Source organism: Mirounga angustirostris, unplaced genomic scaffold (assembly GCF_029215605.1).
Source record: "Mirounga angustirostris isolate CCGP_5_RB_7025 unplaced genomic scaffold, mMirAng1.0.hap1 SCAF_9, whole genome shotgun sequence".
NCBI lineage: Eukaryota > Metazoa > Chordata > Mammalia > Carnivora > Phocidae > Mirounga > Mirounga angustirostris.
Window position 1 is genome coordinate 92,134,512 of NW_026991717.1, and position 25,203 is coordinate 92,159,714.

General features: G+C 36.5%; 2 protein-coding genes across 8 annotated transcripts in view; both read left to right on the plus strand.

Moving 5' to 3' along the window:
• Positions 1 to 13,869, plus strand: part of TOGARAM1 (TOG array regulator of axonemal microtubules 1) — a 77,936-nt gene extending 64,067 nt beyond the window's left edge. For 4 of the 6 annotated variants that reach the window (XM_064570983.1, XM_045900768.3, XM_045900771.3 and 1 more), the window contains 6 exons: positions 134 to 260; positions 1,483 to 1,601; positions 7,441 to 7,630; positions 9,222 to 9,441; positions 12,017 to 12,103; positions 12,728 to 13,869. In XM_064570983.1, coding sequence (XP_064427053.1) covers positions 134 to 260; positions 1,483 to 1,601; positions 7,441 to 7,630; positions 9,222 to 9,441; positions 12,017 to 12,103; positions 12,728 to 12,981 — 997 coding nt within the window. In that variant the 3' untranslated portion in view covers positions 12,982 to 13,869. Of the gene's footprint in view, positions 1 to 133; positions 261 to 1,482; positions 1,602 to 7,440; positions 7,631 to 9,221; positions 9,442 to 12,016; positions 12,104 to 12,727 lie in introns of those variants that run through there. The other 2 variants (XM_064570984.1, XR_010405163.1) reach the window with 2 other exon arrangements.
• A 5,547-nt stretch (positions 13,870 to 19,416) lies between these two features.
• PRPF39 (pre-mRNA processing factor 39) overlaps positions 19,417 to 25,203 on the plus strand; it is a 40,692-nt gene continuing 34,905 nt past the window's right edge. Inside the window, exon 1 of one of the 2 annotated variants that reach the window (XM_045900773.3) lies at positions 19,417 to 19,576. The gene's annotated coding sequence lies outside the window, so the exon portion shown is untranslated. The remainder of the gene's footprint in view (positions 19,577 to 25,203) is intronic. The other variant, XM_064570990.1, reaches the window with a different exon arrangement.

Sequence of the window (25,203 nt, forward strand, 5' to 3'; positions counted from 1 at the left end):
TTAAATAAAATAAAATAGGGATGACAATCTTGATATTGACAGGTTTTTTCTATTAAAAAAATTGCATCTAAGGATAGAAACTGAGTTTGTTAAGGTATATAAAATTATTTGCGTATTTCTCAAATGTCCGTAGGTACTATGGTCGAAAAATGCTTTTCCTTATGATGTGTCATCCAAACTTTGATAAAATGCTTGAAAAATATGTCCCATCCAAAGATTTGCCATATATTAAGGAATCTGTTAAAAGCTTACGGCAAAAGGTATGTGGAAAAAGTTTAATTTGTAAACATCTTTAAAAGCAAAGTACAAGGAAGGTAAAGGTGGAAGTAATTGCTTCTGTGATTATTTCTCTGTTAATCATTCCGAATATAGCTACAGTAGCATTTCAACAACAGCAGTTGAAAAACTTGCAGTAGACATTGGTAGTGTCAATAAGTGCTTATTGAACAGAAGCTTGATATTTGGTAGAATATAGTGTGGTTTATTGGAGTTATAAGACTTGGATTTGATTCAAGACTTGGGTTTGAGAATTAAACAACTATATAATATTAGGTACATCACTTCATTTCTTTAACCTGAATTTTTTATTTTTACAGGATAAGGATAGTGATGTTCATCATGCTTGGTTCCTGCTTTATTTACCTTGCATATTCCACTATTAGAGTTCCTATCACACTGCAGAACATTGATTAGGAGCTCCTTGAGGGGAAGCCCCATTTATTTAATCCTGGTAGATAATGGGAGATTCAGACATGTCTGTAATGAGTAACTGAGGGAATATCAAGTAAAATAAAATGTGAAAAGTAACTTATAAAAAGTAATCCATTTTTTTTTGCAAAATATGTTTAATAATGTAGAATTTTTTTATGGTAATTTATGTTACTCCTCATTGATAATCTTGGATAAAGGATTCATTTATGAAAGGATAGTATTTCAAAGATGTATGGCAATATACATTTTAGAGCATTTTCTTCTGCTTATTGATCTTAAAGACTTTAGCTTAATTCGTATAGAAATAATTAAAATAACCATGTAAATAATTATCTTACTGAACTGAGGTGGTTTGTATTTGTCAGTTCAAGTACAAGTATTTTTAAATAGTTCTTATTGACGTGTTTATTCTCATCCTAGTGTTGCATAGGAATTCATTATTTATGTAATGTGTTCATATTTTCTCTGTAGATTTTAAGGTTTAAGAGTAGTTATAAAATATAGTATATTAATTTTTAAAATTTTATTGAACAGTTTTACTCAGCCAATATCATTTCCTATTAGTTGATCACATATTTGGTTAATTTATTACTAATTAGAAGGTATTTTATGTATTGATACCCTTTAAAGCATAAGCATAGCTGATTATTAAGATGTGTTCATTTATAAAAAGATCAATAATGACTTCTATGAAAATTACATTGTATAAATTATTTCACTTAACTGGTTTTAAGACTTTTATTACCCTGCCTTTCTTTATATTACTTAAAGGGCTTAGGAGAGATACCACTAGATACTCCTTCAGCAAAAGGAAGACGATCTCATACTGGCACTGTTGGAAATACAAGGTCATCATCTGTTTCTAGAGATGCTTTCAATTCAGCTGAAAGGTAGGATCATTTGATAGTCCACATCATTAGAGAAATTACTCCCTAGTGATAGTAGTCTCTTTTGGATGTTTTTATGAACTATCCCAGGGGTATTTGTCAAAACTTAATGGAGTTTTAAAAGTTGGTAAGAACTTAGAAAGTGTGAGGTAATTATACTTAATAAGACAGTTATATATTCACAGCAACTGGCTTTTACATGCACTAAACATTATTAAAGCTTTAGTGCTATTGCACTTGTCAATATTAGGTCTGTGTTGGACAACTCTGATTAATTTTGTTTTAATTTTTAGCCTTTACTTGTCCCCCTTGATTATAAAAGTAATATATAATTATGGTTAGGGGAAAAAAAAACAACTTTAGAAAATCCAAACATTAAAAGAAGAATTAACCAATCACCCATAGTACCACCAACCACAAAAAGACTACTCTTAAAATTTTTATAAATATAATTATGTATATAATTTTGTAACTTGTTTATACTGTTTAACATGTAATAGATTGATTATATAATTTTTTTTAAATATATTTTTTTAGGGGTGCCTGGGTAGCTCACTTGGTTAAGCATCTACCTTCTGCTCAGGTCATGATCCCAGGGTCCTGAGATCAAACCCCATGTTGGGTTCTCTGCCCAGCAGGGAGCCTGCTTTTCCCTTTCTCTCTGCCTGCTGCACCCCCTGCTTGTACGCTCTCTCTCTTTCTCCAAATAAATAAATAAAAATCTTAAAAAAAGAAGAAAAAAAAAAGTTGTCCAATTTCATTCTTTTGCATGTTGCTGCCCCGTTTTTCCAACACCAATTATTGAAGATACCATCTTTTTCCCATGGAATATTCTTTCCTGCTTTGTCGAAGATTAGTTGACCATATAGTTGTGGGTTCATTTCTGGGTTTTCTATTCTGTTCCATTGATCTATGTGTCAGTTTTTGTGCCCGTACCATACTGTTTTGATCACTACAGCTTTGTAGTATAACTTGAAGTCCAGAGTCATGATGCCTCCAGCTTTGCTTTTCTTTTTCAAGGTTGCTTTGGCTATTCAGGGTCTTCTGTGGTTCCATACAAATTGTAGGGTTGTTTGTTCTAGCTCTGTGAAAAATGCTGTTGGTATTTTCATAGGATTTGCATTAAATGTGTAAATTGCTTTGGGTAGTATAGACATTTTAACAGTCTTAGTTCTTCTAACCCATGAAAATGGAATGTTTTTCCATTTCTTTCTTTCTTTTTTTCTTTTTTTCCATTTCTTTGTGTCATCTTTAATTTCTTTCTTGGGTGTTTTATAGATTTTAGAGTATAGATCTTTTACCTCTTTGGTTAGGTTTATTCCTAGGTATCTTATGGTTTTTGGTACTATTGTAAATGGGATTGTTTTCTTAATTTCTTTTTCTGCTGTTCATTATTGGTGTATAGAAATGCAACAGATTTCTGTACATTGATTTTGTATCCTGCAGCTTTACTGAATTCATCTATCAATTGGCAACTTCTTGTGGATTTTTTTGGGTTTTCTATATAAAGTATCATGTCATCTGCAACTAGTGAAAGTTTGACTTCTTCCTTGCTAATTTGGATGCCTTTTATTTCTTTTTGTTGTCTGTTTGCTGAGGCTAAGACATCCAGTTCTAATCTAAATAACAGTGGTAAGAGTGGACATCCCTGTCTTGTTCCTGATTATAGAGGAAAAGCTCTCAGTTTTTTCCCATTGAGGATGATTTTAGCTGTGGGTTTTTCATATATGGCCTTTATTATGTTGAGGTATGTTCCCTCTAAACCTACTTTCTTGAGGGTTTTTATCATGAATGGATGCTGTACTTTGTCAAATGCCTTTTCTGCATCTATTGAAAGGATCATATGGTTTTTATCCTTTCTTTTATTAATGTGGTGTATCACATTGATTGATTTGTGAATACTGAACCATCCTTGCAGCCCAGGAATAAATCCCACTTGATCATGGTGAATGATTCTTTTAATGTAGTCTTGGTTTCAATTTGCTAGTATTTTGTTGAGAATTTTTACATCCATTTCATGAGAAATATTGACCTATTGTTCTCTTTTTTAGTGGAGACTTTGTCTGGTTTTGGAATCAGGATAATGCTGGTCTCATAGAATAAATTTGGAAGTTTTCCTTTCTTTTCTATTTTTTGGAATGGTTTGAGAATAGGTATTCACTCTTCTTTAAATGTTTGGTAGAATTCCCTTGTGAAGCCACCTGGCCCTGATCTTTTATATCTTGGGAGATTTTTGATTACTGATTCAATTTCCTTGCTGGTTATGGGTCTGTTCAAATTTTCCATTTCTTCCTGTTTCAGTTTTGGTAGTTTAAATGTTTCTAGGAATGCATCCATTTCTTCCAGATTGCCTGACTTGTTGGCATATAATATTCTCTTATTATTGTTTGTATTTCTGGGGTGTCTGGGTGGCCGGGGCTCTGCTCAGCGGGGAGTCTGCTTCTCCCTCTCCCTCTGCCCTTCCCCCCTGCTCATGCTCACTCTTTTTTTCTCTCTCTCTCTCAAATAAATAAAATATTAAAAAAAAAATAACAGTTTGTATTTTTTTGGTGTTGGTTGTGATCTCTCCTCTTTCATTCATGATTTTATTTATTTGGGTCCTTTTTTTTTTTTTTTGATAAGTCTGGATTGGGATTTATCAATTTTATTAATTTTTTCTGAAAACCACTGCTGCTTTCATTGATGTGTTCTATTGGTTTTTTAGTTTCTATATCATTTATCTCTGCTCTAATCTTTATTATTTGCCTTCTGCTAACTTTAGGCTTTGTTCTTTTTGTAGCTCCTTTAGGTGTAACATTAGGTTGTTTATTTGAGATTTTTCTTGCTTCTTGAGGTAGGCCTGTATTGCTATATACTTCCCTCTTATGACCACTTTTGCTGCATCCCAAAGGTTTGGGACCATTGTATTTTCATTTTCATTTGTTTCCATGTATTTTTCTTATTTCTTCTTTGATTTCCTGGTGACCCACTCATTGTTCAGTAGCATGTTGTTTAACCTCCATCTATTTGTGGTCTTTCCAAATTTATTCTTGTGGTTGACTTCAAGTTTCATAGTATTGTGGAAGGAAAATATGCACGGTATGATCTCAATCTACTTATACTTGTTTGGGCCTGATTTATGACCTAGTATATGATCTATTCTGGAGAATGTCCCATGTGCACTTGAATGTATATTCTGCTTTAGGATGAAATGTTCTGAATGGGGGCACCTGGGTGGCTCAGTTGTTAGGCGTCTGCCTTCGGCTCAGGTCATGATCTCAGGGTCCTGGGATCGAGCCCTGCATCAGGCTCCCTGCTCCGCAGGAAGCCTGCTTCTCCCTCTCACACTCCCCCTGCTTGTGTTCCCTCTCTCGCTGCCTCTCTCTGTCAAATAAATAAATAAAATCTTAAAAAAAAAAAAAAAAAAAAGAAATGTTCTGAATGTATCTGTTAAGTCCTTCTGGTCCAGTGTGTCATTCAAAGCCATTGTTTCTTGTTTATTTTCTGTTTAGATAATCTGTTCATTGTTGTAAGTGGCATGTTAAAGTCTCCTACAATTATTGTATTATTATCAATGAGTTCCTTTATATTTGTTATTAATTGTTTTATATGTTTGGGTGCCCCCTAGTTGGGGGCATAAATAGTTACAATTGTTAGATCTTCTTTTTGGATAGCCCCCTTTATTATGATATAGTGCCCTTCTTCATCTCTTGTTACAGTCTTCAGTTTAAAATCTAGTTTGTCTGACATAAGTATTGCTACTCCGTCTTTCTTTTGATATCCATTTGCATGATAAATGTTTCTCCGTCCCCTCACTTTCAATTTGCTGGTGTCTTTATGTCTAAAATGAGTCTCTTGTCCTGCCTTCTTTTGAATTGATTGATTGAGGTATGTGTGTGTATGTGTGTGTGTGTGTGCGTGTGCGCATGTCTGGTTTTTGTCGTATACCCTAAGGTATATTCACTGTTATTTTACTATCAAATCCATTTTGTTTTAAATAACAAAAAAGCCATCTTTAAACACAAGTTTCAGTAATTATTTTTTTTTAACATTTTATTTATTTATTTGACAGAGAGAGACACAGTGAGAGAGGGAACACAAGCAGGGCAAGTGGGAGAGGGAGAAGCAGGCTTCCCACCTAGCAGAGAGCCCGATGTGGGGCCCGATCCCAGGACCCTGGGATCATGACCTGAGCCAAAGGCAGACGCTTAACGACTGAGCCACCCAGGCGCCCCATAAGATTCAGTAATTAGATGGCTTCTTGAAGTGTTCTTTTTTACTCTTTTCATTTATTCACCTTTTATGTATCATATACTTCTCAGTTTAAATATAAATTTAATCTTCTATTTTTCTCATTGTATAGAATTAATCATTTCACAAATTAACCTCAGATCGATTTATTTAAGCAAATTAAAAATAATGAATAGATACATCTAACTAAGATCTACGTTGTAGATCACCATCTTTTGTCTACTTTTAGGATGATCCTGAGTCGTTCATTAATCAGTGCTCTTAAGACAACTTCAGCACCATTTTTAATACTGGTAGTCAGAGAAATGGTAACTGGCAACTCTTACCATTGTCTTTAAGACCTGTCAATTTGAGGGCACCTGGTTGGCTCATTTGGTTAAGTGTCTGCCTTTGGCTCAGGTTATGATCTCAGGGTCTTAGGATTGAGTCCTGCATCGGGCTCCCTGCTCAGCAGGGAGCCTGCTTCTCCCTCTCTCTCTGCCTCTCCCTCTCCCCTCTGCTTGTGCTCTCTCTCTCTTTCTCAAATAAATAAATGAAAATCTTAAAAAAAAAAAAAAAGACCTGTCAATTTGCATGACACTTTAGTTTCAAAGGGATCATTCATCTGCTATATTGAGTCACCCCTTTATAGCAATAAAAAACAAGATGCTAGTAATAGTAAGTCATTGAAATAGTAAGTCCTGCTAGAGTCAAGATTCTAGTTCTCTCATGCAAATTCACATGGATAATTTGTGTTAACATAGCAGGCCTGAGACTATTTTTGGAAAATCTTACTTACAAGGTGAGCCCCGGTTGGCATCTGGGAACTAGGATTTAAGGAGGATTGCCACTGTTCCTTAACTGATAAGAATAGTTTACTGTACCACAATTACTTGGGCAAACAATGTGGTTTATGCTGAAGACCTGCTTTCCTTCTGGGAGCCTAGAATTTCAGTATATCCTAGGCAGAGGACCAATCATGACCAACTCCCAGTAAAAACCTTGAGCATTGAGGGGTGCCTGGGTGGTTCAATTGGTTAAGCATCTGATTCTTGCTTTTGTCTCAGGTCATCATGATTATGGATTGAACCCCAAGTCAGGCTCTGCACTCAGTGCGGAATCTGCTTCAGATGCTCCCTCTCCGTACTGCACGTTCTCTTTCTCTCTCTCAAATGAATAAATAAAATCTTAAAAAAAAACAAAAAAAAAGCCTGAGCATTGAGTCTCTAATAAGGTTCATTGGTAGACAACATTTCAGATGTGTTGTTACGAGTTGATACTGGAGTAATAATAAATTTGTCCTGTGTGATTCCACTGGGACCCTTGGAAGCTTATATCTAGTTTCAACCAGACTTTGACCCCTGCACTTTTTCCCTTTGCTGATTTTGCTTTGTATCCTTCTGTAATAAATCTTAGCTGTGAGGAGAACTACATGCTGAATCCTGTGAGTCCTCGTAGCAAATCACCAAACTCAGGGGAGATTTTAGGGACCCCCAACACAGGTATTGTGGCTTTGGGTTAGATCACTTTGTGAATTTTTGAAAAATAAATATGTAATAAGAACTATTTGTTATGTTTATGTTTCTTATAGGAAATTAATAATGAAATTAAATTTACCTTTTTTTGACTTTAGAGAAGTAACTGAAATTCATGACATCACCAGAAAATCAGTTCCCCGCAATTCCTTAGAAAGTGCTGAATACATTAAAGTCATAACCAGTTTATTAAATGCAAAAGACTTCCGTGATCGCATTAATGGGATTAAGCAGCTTTTATCGGATACTGAAAACAATCAAGAACTGGTTGTTGTAAACATTGTGAAGGTAATGAACTGTCAAAATTAATTTTCATTTTCAATATGTAGCTAACAGCTCATTAGTATAAGAAATTGCCCTAAATCGGACGCCTGGGTGGCTCAGTTGGTTAAGCGACTGCCTTCGGCTCAGGTCATGATCCTGGAGTCCTGGGATCGAGTCCCGCATCGGGCTCCCTGCTCAGCAGGGAGTCTGTTTCTCCCTCTGACCCTCTCCCCTCTCATGTGCTCTCTCTCTCTCATTCTCTCTCTCAAGTAAATAAATAAAATATTTAAAAATAAATAAATAAAAAGAAATTGCCCTAAATCTTAGTACCTTACGTGTATTATTTTAAAATGTTAAAATTAGAAGAATAGATTGCTTAGGTTTTGCTGTGTTAAAAGCATTGTAGAACAATTCAAAGTAATTGGGAAAAAATAAAAAAAATAGCTGCTTACTTGTCTGCATTCTCCCACTAGGTGGTAACTTCTTGAAAGCTCTGTATTCTCAGAGCTCTTGGAACCTGACATTCAGTAAATTAATGTTGAGTGAATCAGTAAATATTTTAAGAACCAGGACATTTAAGAGCTTGATATTACTTAAGAATAGATATTAAAATTTTTATATGTAGATTAGAAATCTTGTCCATACTAATTTATATACCAACCCTTAGGAAGATAACAAGCAATAGAAAAGGAGATAGTAATAAATGAGCATAGATGATTTATGCTTCTTCAGTATTAGTTCAGTTAATTCCATTGGTAATTTATTAACTAAATTCCATTTAAAATTTGTATTTATATACATTAAACTTGGCCAACATACCATAACTACTCTTAATTCCAATAGTGCTGTCTCTTAATTTTGAGTAAAAATAAATCTCTTGGGAAGACTATTCTTACCATGAAAAATTTTATGTATATATATATTAACTTTCATAGTTTTTATATTAGATATATATATATATATTAGCCTCACAGATATATATATATATCTTAGCCTCACAGAATAGCTCTTCACTCACCTGATGTGACTAAAGATTTGCTTATCATTCCCTTAATATATCTTAAGCTTACGAAAGTTAAGAATTCTAAAGAGTAAGGAATAATTGTTAAAGTAATCAGGTTAAGAGGTAATAATAAAAATTTAACTCTGAACTTTCATATAAAATTCTCATAAGACACTTAAACTGAAACTAAATCAGATCTCTACAGTAAAACTTACATGTCTAATTGTTATGAATAGTGATAAAAATAGAAACTTTTCTTGAGTTCTTAGAGTTAGCTAAGCTAAATTGTACCTTCCAAAAAATAGCATTTTTATCCCATTTACAGTAAGCCAGTCATCTTCCTACCAAGCTAAATTTTTCAACCTTAATTAATTAGTATGTCTTTTTGGGTGATCTTTGAAGACTTGTCTTTTTGCTATAAGAAGATTTGAGACTTAGATTTAATATCCAAATTTATATAAAATTCCTATTATCTAAGTTCAGGTTAAATAAGATGTTGTGTGTATGTTTTTAAACAGTATATTAATAGGATAAATACTATAGAATGCCAAAAAGAATTTAAATAGCTATAAACATTATTTCACTTTAAATAATTTACCAATTTACTTTCAGATCTTTGATGCTTTTAAATCTCGACTTCATGATTCCAATAGTAAAGTAAATCTGGTGGCTCTAGAAACAATGCACAAAATGATTCCTTTGCTTGGAGACAACTTATCTCCTATAATCAACATGCTAATTCCAGCAATAGTAGATAACAATCTGAATTCAAAGAATCCAGGCATCTATGCTGCCGCCACAAATGTTGTTCAGGCACTGAGTCAGCATGTAGGTAAGAAATCTTTACTTTGGCACTCAAATTACTTTGACTTTACTTTTGTACTTTCTGATTCTACACTTTTTTTTATAATGTTGAAATCATAGTCAATATTTGTCATTTAATGTTGTGATATTCTCAGTAATATTTTAAATTATTTCTAGAGATTAAATATGTCCCATTAAATTGACTTTATCTTCCTTTATTTTTGAGTTTTCAGTTCCTTTTTTCCACCTCAGTCTCACATCTGATGCAAAATTGACTTAAAATGGATCTTAGGTTTAAATGTAAAACTTCACTGTAAAACTTTTAAGGATAACATAGGTAGAAATCCTTAGGACCTGAGGGCTTGGTGAAGAGTTGTTAGCGTGACACTAAAAGCATGATCCATAAAAACTGATAAATTAGACTTCATCAAAATTAAAAACATTTGCTCTGCAAAAGACCCTATTAAATACATGAAGAGAAATACTACAGATTGGGAGAGAGTATTTGCAAACCACATATATGAGGAAGAATTTAGAGTTTATAAAGAACTCTCAAAACTGAACATTAAAATAAACAATCAATTAAAAAATGGACAAAGGACATGAAGAAACATTTCACTGAAGAGAATATATGGACGGCAGATAAACACATGAAAACTGTTCAACATCCCTAGTCATTAGGGAAATGTAAAATTCAAGTTAAGACCATGATCACTACACAAATATGTTAGTCTGTTAGGGCTGCTACAACAAACTACTACAGACTTGATGGCGTGAAAACAAACTTTTATTTCTCACAGTTCTGGAGGCTGGAAAGTTCAAGGTCGAGGTGCCAACAGATTTGGTGTCTGGTGAGGGTCCACTTTCTGGTTCCTAGATGGCCCTATCTCCTGTTTGTGTCATCACATTATAGGAGCTTTCTAGGGCATCTTTTATAAAAGAGTACTAATCCCATTCATTCATAAGGGCTCCATCTTCATGACCTAATCATCTCCCAAAGGCCTCACCTCCAAATGCCATAACAATGGGGATTGGGTTTCAACCTATGAATTTTGGAGGACACAGACATTCAGGTTATATATAGCAAGTATTAGGACAGCTAAGATTAGAAAGAGTGACAACACCAAACGCTAACAAGATTTCAGAGAAACTGAATCTGTGCTACATTGCTGGTGAGAATGTAAATAAAACGGTGTAGGCACTGTAGAAAATAGTTTGGCAATTTCTTAGAAAAACTAAACTGCACTTGTCATATAACCCATCGGTTGCATCCATAGGCATTTATTCCAGAGAAATGAAAACTCACTTCCATCCAAAAACCTGTACACTATTGTTCATAGCTGCTTTATTTGCAATAGCCAAAAACTGCAGACAACCTAAATGTAATTCAGTGGGTTAATAGTGAAAAAATTTGTGATACCTCCATACCGTAGAATACTACTTAGTAATAAAGTAGTATTATGGGGGCGCCTGGGTGGCTCAGGTTGTTAAGCGTCTGCCTTCGGCTCAGGTCATGATCCCAGGGTCCTGGGACTGAGCCCTGTGTCAGGCTCCCTGCTCAGCAGGAAGCCTGCTTCTCCCTCTCCCACTCCCCCTGCTTGTGTTCCCTCTCTCGCTGTCTCTCCCTCTGTAAAATAAATAAATAAATTTTTTTTAAAAAAAATGTAGTATTATGGATACACACAACAATTTGGATGAATCTAAAGGGTATTATGCTGAGTGAAAAAAGACAGTCCCAAAAGGTCCCATGCTGTAGGATTCTGTTTGTATAACCCTCTCAAAATGATAAAATTTATGGATGAAGATGGAAAATAGGTTAGTGGTTATCAGGGTTTAGGGGCAGCTAGGGAGGAGGGGTTGGATGTGACTAGGGAGATCTTTGTGGTGATAGAATAGTTCTGTATGTTAATTGCAGTGATCGTTACACAAATCTACACATGTGATAAAATGACATAGAACTATACACAGGTAGGGGCACCTTCTGGCTTAGTCGGTAGAGCACGTGACTTTTGATCTCGGAATCTGAGTTCAAGCCCCACATTGGGTGTAGAGCTTATAAAAAAAACTCCAAAAATTAACAAATATGTGAATGATGCAGATGAGAACTATGCACATGGACTGTATAAATGTCCAATTCCTTATTTTGATGTGTACTATAATTATGTAAGATACAACCTTTGGTGAAAGGTACACAGGACCTTTGCAACATCCCATGAATCTATAATTATTACAAAATTAAAACTTTGAAAAAATCAGTAAGGATAAAAACTACCCGCAAAACAATTTTTTTTTCTATTTTTGTTTGTTTTTGATAAACCTATATTCTATTTTTTGGAATAAGATGCCAGGGGATGGGCAATTCTTTTGCTTTTTTATACCATATGATAGCTCTTTTAATACTCAGAGGTATTTTTATATCTTATTTGCTATAAGAATATTATTCTATTAAGGTTTTATAAATAATGTTAAGTAGTGATTGCATAGATTTAAAAATTTTTAACATTTGCATTCATTTGCATGAGTATATTTTCCTTTCAATTCTATGTAATGGAAAAATAAGATCTCATAATTCTTTATATGTCTGTATTATTCTTTTTGTTTAGACAATTACTTACTTCTACAGCCATTTTGCACAAAAGCTCAGTTTTTAAATGGAAAAGCAAAACAGGATATGACTGAAAAGCTTGCTGGTAAGTATTTTTTAATTGCTATTTCTAAAGAAATATTTTATTAACTAAGGATAAACTGATAGGCATTTCAATTTAATTTTGGGATAACTACCAAATTCAATATCATTACCCACAATGTAGAAATAAATTGCATAATCATCCATATGAGAACCTTTTAAGATTTTTACCTCCCAAAATTTTTTTTAAGAATTTTATCCTTTTTTTTCCAGTTAAGTATTTTAGTCTTCCTGTCAGTAGAAATAATATAGAAAAAATAAAAAGACATTAAAGTCAATTTGGTGCACTTGGAAAACCATTTCAAATGATGTGTTTGATAAAAGGTCAGTGAGTTAAAAATGTATGTTTTTATTTAACTACATTTGGAAAACATCTAGATGAATTTTGGGTTTAATTCCTGTGTTTACTACTTTTGCCTGAACTAAGTTGTCATATATAGAATTCTAATACTTAAAGATACCTTCTTTGGGAGGAAAGTTTCTGACCCTACTTTTCTTTAAAATGCCTGACATTTTATGACAAATGGCATCGGGAAGAAGCTTAGTATATTTTGTATGCTTTTTAATTATTCAAACTTGATTTTATTTTTTTGAAAACTTTACTATTTACTATATTTTTATGTTTCAGATATTGTTATGGAACTTTATCAAAGGAAGCCCCATGCCACAGAACAGAAAGTGTTGGTTGTTTTATGGCATCTCTTAGGGAACATGACAAATAGTGGCTCTTTGCCTGGAGCTGGAGGAAATATACGAACAGCCACAGCTAAATTATCAAAAGCACTTTTTGCACAAATGGGTCAGAATCTGTTAAATCAGGCTGCATCCCAACCACCACATATCAAAAAGAGTTTAGAAGAATTGCTCGATATGACAATATAAAATGAATTATGAATCTTTGATGAAATATAGTATGATGAAGAAAATTGTTTACATGATGACAAATGGAACTTTTTTAAAGTTACATTTTCAGTGCCTGCACTTCTCATCTGGTAAATTAAGTCAATGGCTATTTGTATTTGCAGCCAATGAATACACATCTGCCCTATATCAACCCTACCACTTGTACCCATCACACAAAAACCTAAAATAATTAATATAACCTAATATTCATGAAATCTGGGGTACAAGGAATGAATCCAATTATATTATTTTTGAGGAACGTCCTGCTCATTTGCACTATTCTATAAGAAACCACAATTCATTGCCCTGTATGTACAATTAGATTTGTAATTAAAAATATACTTTTTATTATGTAATCATGTTCTGCTATGTCTCATTACTCAGCCTTATTTTATGAAATGAAAGAAAAGTCATTGAACTATGTTATCACAAACTGTTTTGTGCTATTTGTGAAAAACATGTATTTCTGAAATCAGTCTGCTAATATGATTGTGCAGTATTAGCTTGCTTTTGCTATTGTGTTAATGTGATATATATGCTTACCATTTGGGTTAAATCATCTACATCATTGTGAAATTTAACAAGTTATAATGAAGCATGATGACCAAAGTTTAATGCTTAAACATTTTAAATGCACGTTAAAGAAAACGTGTTGAATGTAACTTACCTATTTTTGTGTGCAAACACTAAATTTTATTTCTATATATCCCAACATTTATAAAGGTGTTATTTTGCTGCCCAGTTGTGTAATTCTCAAAAATAGTGCCAGGTCTTCTATAGCTTTTCTCAGAATTCTTGGGCTATAAGTACTGTATGCATCATAAAAAGAGAAGGAATGTTATAAAAATAAAAGGATTTATTTCTGTAGATGTGTGAGAGGTGTCCTATTTTTCCACCTTCCAAATATGTTAAAATAAAAAATATATATATTATAATATTGACCTTCACTTGGTATACTTGATATAATAATGACCTATCTCTATTGACCTAACAATAGACCTGGGTTATAATTCTAGCTTTAGAGGAAATTAGCCATGTGACCTTGGGCAAGTCACTTGCCAGTCTAGGTCTCAGTGTTCCAATCTCTAAAATGTGAGGACTAGACTAGGTGATTTTTAAGGTTCTATCTTGTTCTAAAAATCTATGGTTCTGTGTCATAGTTTACTCAATGATCACTTTATTACAGTTGTGAACTATCCTCATTCTTTTTCATTTCTTGTGTCACTGAGTGGTTTTCTGATGTATTTGGCTTCATTTTAAATTGTGATTCTTTGTATTACTCCAGGACTGCTGTGGAATAAAAGGGGTTTTACAGCAATTTGAAGCTAAGCTTAATGGACAGTAAAGACTTGGTTACTTTTTCTGTTTGTAGGTACTGTAACATATATTCATAGTTACATACATGCTTTTTTTAAATGCTTTATCTTTTCTTCTAAGTGTATTTTATTATGTTTCTATAGTTTAGGTCTGAAGTAAAGGACCAAAAAGTAAATATTTTTGGCTTTGTTAAGCTACAGATTGTGGCATATTCTTTGTTTTTTGTGTTTTTTTTTTTGTTTTTGTGTTTTCTAACCCTTTAAAAATGTATAATACATTCTTAGCGCAGGTCAAACAAAAACAGACCTCTTGCGTAGTTTGTCAGCACCTGGTTTAGACTCTTTTGACCTCAGTTGTAAATCTGAAATCATCATTAAATTTTGCTTTAACCCTTAATGATATGCACCATTGAAACAATAGTTACAGATTCCAAGTTTTATTAATTTTGACCATTGTTCTTGTGTCATTGCAAATGTGCCTACTAAATTTGCATTGATTGATTGTTGAATATATGGAACGTAAATTTTAAATTTCAAAGGCAGAAGACCATTACTTTATGTATAAGCTTAATTATCCTTTTTTTTTTTAATGTATATACTATGAATTTTGCATTCAAAAAGTACAGTAAAGGAGCACCTGGGTGGCTCAGTTGGTTAAGTGTCTGCCTTTGCCTCAGATCATGAACTCAGGGTCCTGGGATTGAGCCTTGTATAGGCTCCCTGCTCAGTGGGGAGTCTGCTTCTCCCTCTCCCTCTGCCCCTCCCCCTGCTCTTGGGTTTTCTTGCTCTCGAATAAATAAATAAAATCTTAAAAAAAAAAAAGTACAGTAAATATAATCACTACTATTAATGTGAGGATTTTACATAATCTCTGTGCTTTTATTATAAAAAAATACTCATTATGTAACAGAGTCCCAAGCCTTAAAGATTTCCTGTATTTTAGTAACTTACTGATATTGAGCACTCAGAAGTCTAGCACTCTGTTATCAAGAATTGTTATCAACCCAGAAGTCAGCAAAGAATTGGAGACTGATCACTGATTGAAAGAACTAAAGAGGGATGCCCAGGTGGCTCAGTCTGTTAAGCGTCTGCCGTCCCAGCTTGAGTCCTGATCCTGGGGTCCTGGGATTGAGCCTCTGAGCAGGGAGCCTGCTTCTCCCTCTCTCTCTGCCTGCAGCTCCCCCTGCTTGTGCTCTCTCTCTCTCTCTCTCTCAAATAAATGAATAAAATCGTAAAAAAAGAAAGAAAAAAATGCATTTAATACACCTAACCTACCAAACATCATAGCTTAGCCGAATCTAACTTAAACATGCTCAGAACACTTACATCAGCCTATAGTTGGGCAAATCATCTAACACAAAGCCTATTTTATAATAAAGTGTTAAATATCTTATGAAATTTATTTAATACTGTACTGAAAGTGAAAAACAGAATGATTGTATGGGTACAGAATGGGTTTAACTGTATTGGTTGTTTACCCTTGTGATTGAGTGGCTGTGTGCTTAATCACTCTTGCACCACTTTGAAGTTGAAAAATTGTTAAGTTGAAACATTATAAGTTGGAGATTGTAGTACTTTCCAAAGATGCTGACTGTCCCTTCACCTGTATATTTCTTAAATCTTGGCAAAGGGAGTGTACCTGGCACTCTTAGGATACATAGTTAAGGTGAGTGGAAAGTTGTTCATGAATAGTTCATGCCAACACTCCTACAGAACAAACTGTTTGAACCATTCTTGACTGTTTAAGCTAGCATATTGAATTTATACATATTTATATGTATATGTTAATATGTAATATTACAAATATATATATTATGTATATTACATATATATACTTTAAAATCATTTCCTTCTCAGTCTAGCACTCAATTTTCTCATGCATTCTCCATATTTTTGTCAACATAAATTTGTAACATTTCAACTGTCTTGCTATGTAAGTCTTGCTATACAAGTTTGAGGTTATAATTGGCATCCAGAATATGCTGAAATCCGATTCTGTTATAAGTTTAGAAAAAATGATAAGTGTTGGGAATGGGGAGTAAGAAAAATTGGCCTCTTCATGCAAGGTGAAGCCTCCACAGATTAGGAGAGATCTATAGAGATTTCCATTAAGGCAGAAACAGTCTTTTCAGTTCAGTGAGTAGGGGCTGCTTTTGTTTGATGAATGGAGCTCAGGGAAAGGTAATGAGTTAAGGGTATTCAAGTTATTTGAATTCTACCACATGCCCATTTCACTTCTTTGGTTCTGCTCTTTCCTGAACAATGCCTTAATCTTCATAGAAGATTTCTGACAAGACTATGGAATCAACTGACATTGTAATTTAGCAACATGGGCCCCAACTTTGAGTGTGTTTTGCAGCCCCATGGCTGCAAAGAATAAATTCTTCTGTTACTATCAGAGGAAGTCCTTAATTTTTGGTTCCTACTTCAGGAATTTAGAAATCTGATCTTTTTTTTTTTTTTTTAATATTATATTTATTTGACAGAGAGAGAGACAGCGAGAGCAGGAACACAAGCAGGGGGAGTAGGAGAGGGAGAAGCAGGCCTCCCGCGGAGCAGGGAGCCCGATGCGGGACTCGATCCCGGGACTCCGGAATCAGGACCCGAGGCGAAGGCAGACGCTCAACGACTGAGCCACCCAGGCGCCCTAGAAATCTGATCTTATGTCATTCTCTTTTAAGCTGTCCAGTGTTACTATAAATAAAATTCCACCCACACTTCTGCCTAAACCTTTGCCTTCCATGGTCAAATCATTCTAGATGACTACAGTTAATCATTTTTTACCATATGTGTACTGTATGCACTGTGTTCCATAAACCCCAGAAGGACTTCTGTTGGTACCAGCTGGGTTTTTACTGTTTTCTCAGCCCTGGTTAGGACTAATCCAACTTGTTTCTATTTCCCTGACCATCTGTTATCTGCAACTGTTCTTGGAACTTGTTTCACAATTCTTACTTACCAGCAAATACAACTAACTAACTATATATGACTAATTTAAACAGAAGAAAGGTTTATAAAAAAGATCTGGTGTCCCAGTTTTATGAGACTGGGAAGCTAACTAGCTAATAAGAATGTCCACCTTGCATTGCAGAGCTAGTCCACTAGCCTGCTAGTATTACAGAAGAGAGCTACCACATCACCCCACTGATACCACACACTGCCACACTGGATGTTGGCCCTACAAGCCCTGTGTTCATATCGCTAAGAGTGTGTGTGTGTGTGTGTGTGTGTGTGTGTGTGTGTGTGTGGTGGAGGGGGACTAAGAAAGTATCAGGTAGTTTCAGCTTCTACAATGAGATATAGGCTCTCTACTTCAGAAAGTGGGGATGTCCCAGAGGGAGGGGTTTCATATGCTAAAAAAATTTAAAAATGTCCACTGCATAAGTCACTGATATATGGAAGGTGATGGAATCAATTAGGACAAAAAACATTGCATTAAATTTCACATTTATGTTGGTTAGTTTTTATGTTAGTCTGGGTCCTCCAAAAAGTAGATGCCCTAATGGCAAGAGATTTATGGAGGAAAACTAGTGGAGATTTTCAAGCAGGAGAGTGGGAGCAAGAGCACTCTCTGGAAAGGTAAGATGTAGAAAACTAAAGGGAAACAATGAATCTACAGTGAATAAAGATGAAGAAGTAGATAGATGTTTATAAAATGGCTATAGGAGGGGGATGGGATCTCAGAGCTAATCTTACTTACTGATGAAGAATTTGAAATAAGTTTAGGAAAGATTGGAAGAACCAGAAAAGGAGTGAAGGCAGCATGGCAATTAGAGCCAGTCCTTAATAGATTACTCCCTTAACTTTCCTTCCCGTAGTAAACATCTAAAAGTTGCTGATTAAACCGGTAAAAAGCATAGCTGCCCTGAGAATCCAAAAGTTAGCTTCAATAGTAGAAGCAATGGAAAGGGAAAGCTGCAACTACATGCAGTTTGATGAAAGTGAAATGCAGTCAGTAAGAAGACTGATTTTTTTAAGGGTTTGTTTATTCATTTAAGTAATCTCTACATCCAAATTGGGGCTCAAACTCACTACCCTGAGTTAAAGAGTAGCAGGCTCCTCTGACTGAGCTAGCCAAGCGCCCCTGATTTTGATATTTGAAAGCAAAGGTGCTATTGAGAGGATTTATGATTAACAGCATTGTAGATAGGAAACATCATCTTGCAGAGAAATATTTTTGGAATCAGGGGTGCCTGGGTGGCTCAGTCCTTAAGAGTCTGCCTTCAGCTCAGGTCATGATCCCAGGGTCCTGCGATTGAGCCCCGCATTGGGCTCCCTGCTCTGCTGGAAACCTTCTTCTCCCTCTCCCACTCTCCCTACTTGTGTTCCCTCTCTCACTATGTCTCTCCCTGTCAAATAAATAAAATCTTTAAAAAATATATATATATTTTTGGAATCAGATTCCAAAGGAGGAACTCGCAACGCAATTGTGATACTACTGAACCTTCAACAGAGATTGCATGGCAAGTGGTGGGTGAACTCAGGAACCTTGTCGCGGAAATAGGAGAGAGGCCAGATTCGGAAAAAAAAAAAATTTTTTTTAAAGTGAGGATGGGAATGTAACTGAAAAGGACTGCTAATACTGTCAATGTAAGCAGCCTTCATTTGTCCAGAGGATAATTTCATATAACCCTTTAATGATCAATTCCCCAAGCCCCTAACTTGTTTCCTCTATTGTTTTCTTTTTTTTTTTTTAATGTTTCCTCTTGAGGAAACCTGAGAGGACCCAGAGTCTATATCATCCTGAAGTAGAGAGTTAAGGCTGAATTTCTGTTCATGTTTAGTAGGTAAAGGGGTAAAAGCTGGGCAATTGTTGGGAAAACCTTAGATTTGCCCCGAAAGACAATATTTTCCTTTGGAGGGGTGGAGCGCTGTCTGTGTTTAAGATCAAGGATGTAAAAGGCCCTAAACACTGTCTTTTGGCTTAGAAAGTCCCCACAGCCGGGAGAAAACAGCAGGAGCAGCTGCCGGGTCTCCGGCGGCGGCCGCGGGGCGGAGACCGGGCGGAGAAGGGGCGGGGCCAACTGCCCCTCCCCCCCGCCCCAGGATCCCGCGGAGGGCGAGGCCTGCGCGCAGCGTTACCACGTGATTCCTTCGCCTCAGGGGCACCGACGCATGCGCGCCGTGCTCTCGACGAGGCGGCCCTGGTGCTGGTGGCGGCTGCTGCGGAGTCTGTGGGACGGAGACGGTGGACGTGCCCTCTTCGGCTCGGTTGGCCCAGACTGCGGCTCATGGCATTGAGTGGCATCCGTCGTCAGGTCAGCCGGGGCGGGCGTCTTGGAATTGGCCGGGCGGGGTGCGGGGGGGTGATTGGCGGGGCAGGATGGGGCCTGCCTTGTTTCAGGCCGCACTGGGGTTGCGGCCTCCCTCAGCCGCCCTGTTTGAGGCCTGGCCTGGCCTCGGCTCCCAGCTGTCCATTCCCTTCTCCTTCCCACCTGTTGGGTGGAGCAGGGCGAGGTTACTTTTCTTAGTTAGACCAAACGTTTCTCTGACGAGTGCGCCTTATGAAGAAGGGCGGGGAAATGCGGGCCTCCACGTTGACTTAGGAAGCGTTTGGGGGGTTAAGTCTGAAGCCCCAGGTTTCCCAAGAGCTGGAAACCAGTGTGCTGGGACGACTGGAAGTGGAAGGGGCTCAATAGTAGCCGTCAGAGGACTGAGAGAATTCAAATTCTGTTAAAAGCTTGTCGGCGCCATGTAGTGGCACGTTCCGCGTTCCGACTACACGAGCCACACTGTTGGGACACTGAGTCACAGCACCCCAAAGATCAGCCAGAGCTTTTGGCAGCGTAGCATAATCAGGAAAATCGGACATTAAAGATCCTAGTAGGATCTTTTAAAGACACCTATTTAAAAACAGTATCTACCTTTTGTAATCAGAAACCAGCGCTGGTGTTTTTCTCGCTCTGAAATCACATCTTTAATTAAGTCGTACTGCTCTTAACGTGTTATTGACGATATGACAATACTATATTATTTTATGCCGATTAAATTGTTTTTAGTTTGGTGTTCATGTTGCCTTCTCTTTAAGGACTTGAGGTTATTTGGCAGCTGATCCAGTCTGTTCAGAAATACTTTAAACTTTTTTTTTACAGCTGGAAAGGTTGAAGCTTAAGAAAACACATTTTATACAGGGAAGTATGAAGCTCAGGTTGGAACTTAAGTGTTTTGGTCTCTCTGGGATCTTAAGTGGATTGAAAAAAACAACTGTCAGGTACCCCCCTCACCCCTCCCATTTATAACCTCATTCTAGAGTTGCACAAGTTGGAACTTTCCACTGTTCAGCTTCTGGTAGGGATAAAGTGAATGAAAGGAGTTGTGCTAAAGAACTCTAGTTCCTAGATTGTGAACTTTGGAATGATTAGGGGTTGACCAAAGATGCCTAATTAGTAGGTGGTATGAGATACTTGAAGTGAGAGTTGAAAAACAGGGTTTTTGTAGTGTCAGAGTATTTGGTAATATTTTTGCTTGCTTACCTATAGTTGAGTAAGAAAAAGAATTTTATAAATCAAATTATAAAAGGTGTGTGTACACGTATGTCATAAAGAGAAAGAATGGGCACCTGGCCACCTCAGTCAATAGAGCACGTGACTTTTGATCTCGGGGTTATGAGTTCAAGCCCCACATCTGGTGTAGAGATTATTTAAAAATCTTAAAAAATAAATAAGGAAAAGAACAGAACCTTTTCTGGGATGTTAATAACTAATCTGCATGAAACATAGGATTTTGTGTGTGTGTGTGTGTGTGTGAAAAATAGTCAAAAGGAGAAAGAAAGTAGTAGTTCCAGTCGAATGGTGATTTTTTTTTCCCCCCCAAAGACTTGGAGGTGATGCAGTCATTTATGTAAATATATGTATATAAAGTTAAGTTTCTGGAACATATTAAGTGTTTAATATGTGGAAATTAAAAAGGTCAGTCTGTGAACATTCTTCTTAGCCTCTAAAACGGTTGCCAAAACCAGTGGTTATGATAGTCTCTTCTTAACAACTTGTGTCTTCAAATTGGCTTATCTGTGGATGAGGAACAGAGTAACTTGTAGATTGCAAAGCTAGTTGATTTGCAATACTCAGATTACTGACTTTTTAGTCCTTAGTGATGACTTTAGATATTTTTGTGTTGCTCTGTTTATGAAAAGAATAATACATGGTGTGATTTTGAGTGCCTACAGGGAGTTAAGAGAGAGGTATTAAATTAGACTTCACATTTTTAATTAAGTATGGGTTAAGTGATCCTCCAAAAGACCTTTTAAATTTTAAGATGGCATGCTAAATTGTTAGTGAAATGTTTAATGTATGCTATAACTGAACTAAAATTTGAATGTATGATACAGAACTGTATTTTTTTTTTTTTTGGATTTTATTTATTTATTCATGAGAGACAGAGAGAAACAGAGGGAGAAGCAGGCTCCCAAGGAGCGGGAAGCCCGATGCGGGACTCGATCCCAGGACCCTGGGATCATGACCCGAGCCGAAGGCAGACGCTTAACCATCTGAGCCACCCAGGCGCCCTAGAACTGTATTTTTTAATGTACTACATAGTCACATTATAATTTACCATGTTTCCTTTCATGCTTGTGGACTTTGGGCCTCTAATAAGATTTTTTAAGAAAGTGAAATGTAGTAAAAAGGCATTGTTTGAGAAAAGGAGGAAAGTTTTGTTAGTCTAAGAGAATAGAGTAAGCCAAGGTTTGGACATGAAAACTACATTGGGCTCTGTAAATAGCAATGAGGAGGAATACTGTAGGATTAGTATGTTTGAAAAGTTAAGTTGGGGCCAGATTTGTCACTCACTTTTTCAACAGAGATTTAGTGTGCTATTATATACTAGACACTGTTTTAGGTTCTAGGAACACAGTAGTGAATAAAACCACGGCCTCTGTTCTGTATTTAATATTATAGTAATATTAATTTATTAATAATTAATAATTTATTTATTTATTTATCTGTAGCAGTAGTGTAGCAGTATTTTTCAAATTTTTTGACTGCGACCCATAATAGGTTGTACATGTAATATTGCATCCCAATAAACACCAGTTGCATTCTGTATGTATTTCAACAATATGCCCTCAATGTGTGCGTGAATTCTGATATATTGTTTTCAATTCTGTATTTTTCCATTAAAAAAATGAGCTGGTTTGAAGCAGTCTGAAAATTGAAAAACATTACTCAAGAGGGGATATAAAATAGGGACTCCTGGCTGGCTGGCTCAGTCAGTAAAGCCTGCAGCTCTTGATCTCTGGGTTGTGAGTTAGAGCCCCATGTTGAGTGTGGAGATTGCTTAAATAAACTTAAAAAAAAAAAAAAAAGAGGGGAGATGATAATTACTTAAACTGTAGTAATAGCAATGTGAGTGAAGAGGATAGTTAATCTTTATGGCAAGGTATTTGTGATTATTTTGTGAATGAGGCTTAGAGAGGTTAAGTATCTTGCTCATTGTTCCCTAATGAGTAACTGGGCCAGATCTTTAATTCAGTTCTGTCCGACTCTAAAGCCCAAGTACTTTATTTATTTATTTTTAATGATTTTATTTATTTTTTGACAGAGAGAGTGAGAGAGCACAAGCAGGGAGAACAGTAGAGGGAGAGGGAGAAGCAGGCTCCCTGCTAAGCAGGGAGTCTGATGCGGGACTCCATCCCAGGACCCTGGGATCATGATAACTACCTAAGCCACCCAGGCGCCCCTAAAGCCCAAGTACTTTATTATACAACTTCTCATGTGGCTATGAAAATAATATATTAGTTTTTAGTCTGGGGGGACTAAGGACTCTGATGCTATTTATTTATTATTCAATGAATTGAGTGTGTAGTACTAGTCCTCCCGGTGTACTCTATCCCTGTGTATTGGTAGATCTGGTCCTTACTCACAAGAAACTTGTAATCTAGTAGGAAAGATGATATCAAACAAGTACCACAAATGTGATTTGTGCTATGGAGAAAAAGACAGAATGCTGTGGAAGCATCATTGAGGGAAGCTAACTAATTTGGAGTGTATGGGAAAACTTTTTAGGAAGTGATGTTTAAACTTCACACACAGAGGAATGAGGCTTCAGCTAGATTGAGGGTTCTAAGTGGGGATGGGGTATAGGGGTAGGAGAGTATTCCAGATGGAAGAAACTGGGTACACTAAGGCCTTGAAGTGGAAAGGAGCTGAACTGGAAAACAAAACAAAACCAAACTTCAACAAAAACAGAATTTCTTGGCTACAGAAGTTTTTAGAGAATGGGGAGAGTTTTGGTGTTAGCATGGGTTAGAATCCTGTCTCTCTTCCTTACTAACCATATAACCTTTGACAAATTATTTAATCTTAGTTTTGTTTTTCCCATTCTTAAAAATGGTAAGTGACATTCAACAGAATACTTGTTCAATAAATGGTGTCTCAGGATTATCACAAATAGCTGGTAATTGAAATCATAGCAGTATATGATGACATGCTTTCATTCATTCATTCTTTCACAAATAAGTGTCTTCAGTGTGTCATGCAACTCAGTATGCAATAATTGAATTTTGTGTGTGTGTATAATCACAGCAAATGTCACAAAAGAATATACCTTTACTATGTGCGAAGCACTCTGATAAAATTTTTTTTTTTTAAATGTTTTATTTATTTATTCATGAGAGTCAGAGAGACAGAGAGAGGCAGAGGCAGAGGGAGAAGCAGGCTCCCCGCCTAGCAGGGAGCCCGATGCAGGACTCGATCCCAGGACCCTGGGATCATGACCTGAGCCGAAGGCAGACGCTCAACCATCTGAGCCACCCAGGAGCCCTCTGATAAAATTTTTTTTCCATTTTAGTTTTCATTTGCAAAAAGAGAAAAAGCTGGTCTGGAGCAGTCTGCAGTTTGAAAAATACTGGTCTAGTGGGGAGATAATGATTAAACTATAGCAGTAGTACTGTGAATAAAAAGAAGGGGATGGTTAATTTTCATGTTGGGTATACTAAATGAGTAAATTATTTACTATGTTATAGTATAATATTATGGCTAAAAGAAAAAATTAGAGGACGGTAAAGGGGATCAAATATGGTAAAAGGGATCATGTATGCCGGTGATGAGAGCAAGTTACAATTTTAAATAGGATTGCCCAGGTAGGTCTTACTGAGAAGGTGACCAGTATTTCTTCCTCTCTCCCTCCTTCCCTCCCTCCCTCCTTCCCTTCCTTCCTTTTAAGATTTATTTATTTGAGAGAAAGAGAGAGGGAGTGGGTTTGGGAGCGGGTGTTGGGAGGGAGAGGGAGAGAATCTCAAGGAGACTCTCTGCTGAGCACAGAGCCCCACACCAGGCTCAATCTGAGAACTCGGAGGTCATGACCTGAGCCAAAATCAAGAGTCAGACACCCCGAGAAGGTGACATATCAACAAAGGAGAAGGTAAGGAAGGCATCTGGGAGAAGATCACTTTGGGTAGAGGAAACAGCCATTCAAAGGCTCTAAGGCTGGAGAATATGGTCTGTTTTAGAGAAAACAAGATGTCAGTGTGGCTGGGGGTGAGTGAGGGCAAGAGTCGAGAAGATGAGGTCAAAAGATAAATGGTAGGAGGGGGACAGTAGGCCATTTCAAGGACATTGACTTTTACTCTGTGAGATAGAGCAGTGGAGTGGCATGGTCTTATTTATGTTTTAGAAAGAATACTATCTGCTATGCTGAGAATGGACTGGGGACAGGGAGGTAGGGGTGGGGTGCAGCAAAAGGGAAGAAGACAGTTATCTATAGAAGGTTATAGAAGACTATAATAGTATTCTAGATGGGAGATGAGTGGTTTGAATGAGAATTGTAAGAAGTGGGATGCTGAATATATATGAAAGGTTCCATAACAAAGTGGTTGGGTGTGAGAGAAAGAATAATTCAGGATGACTCCCAAGATTTTCGGCCTGAGCAACTGAAAGGAGGATTTTCT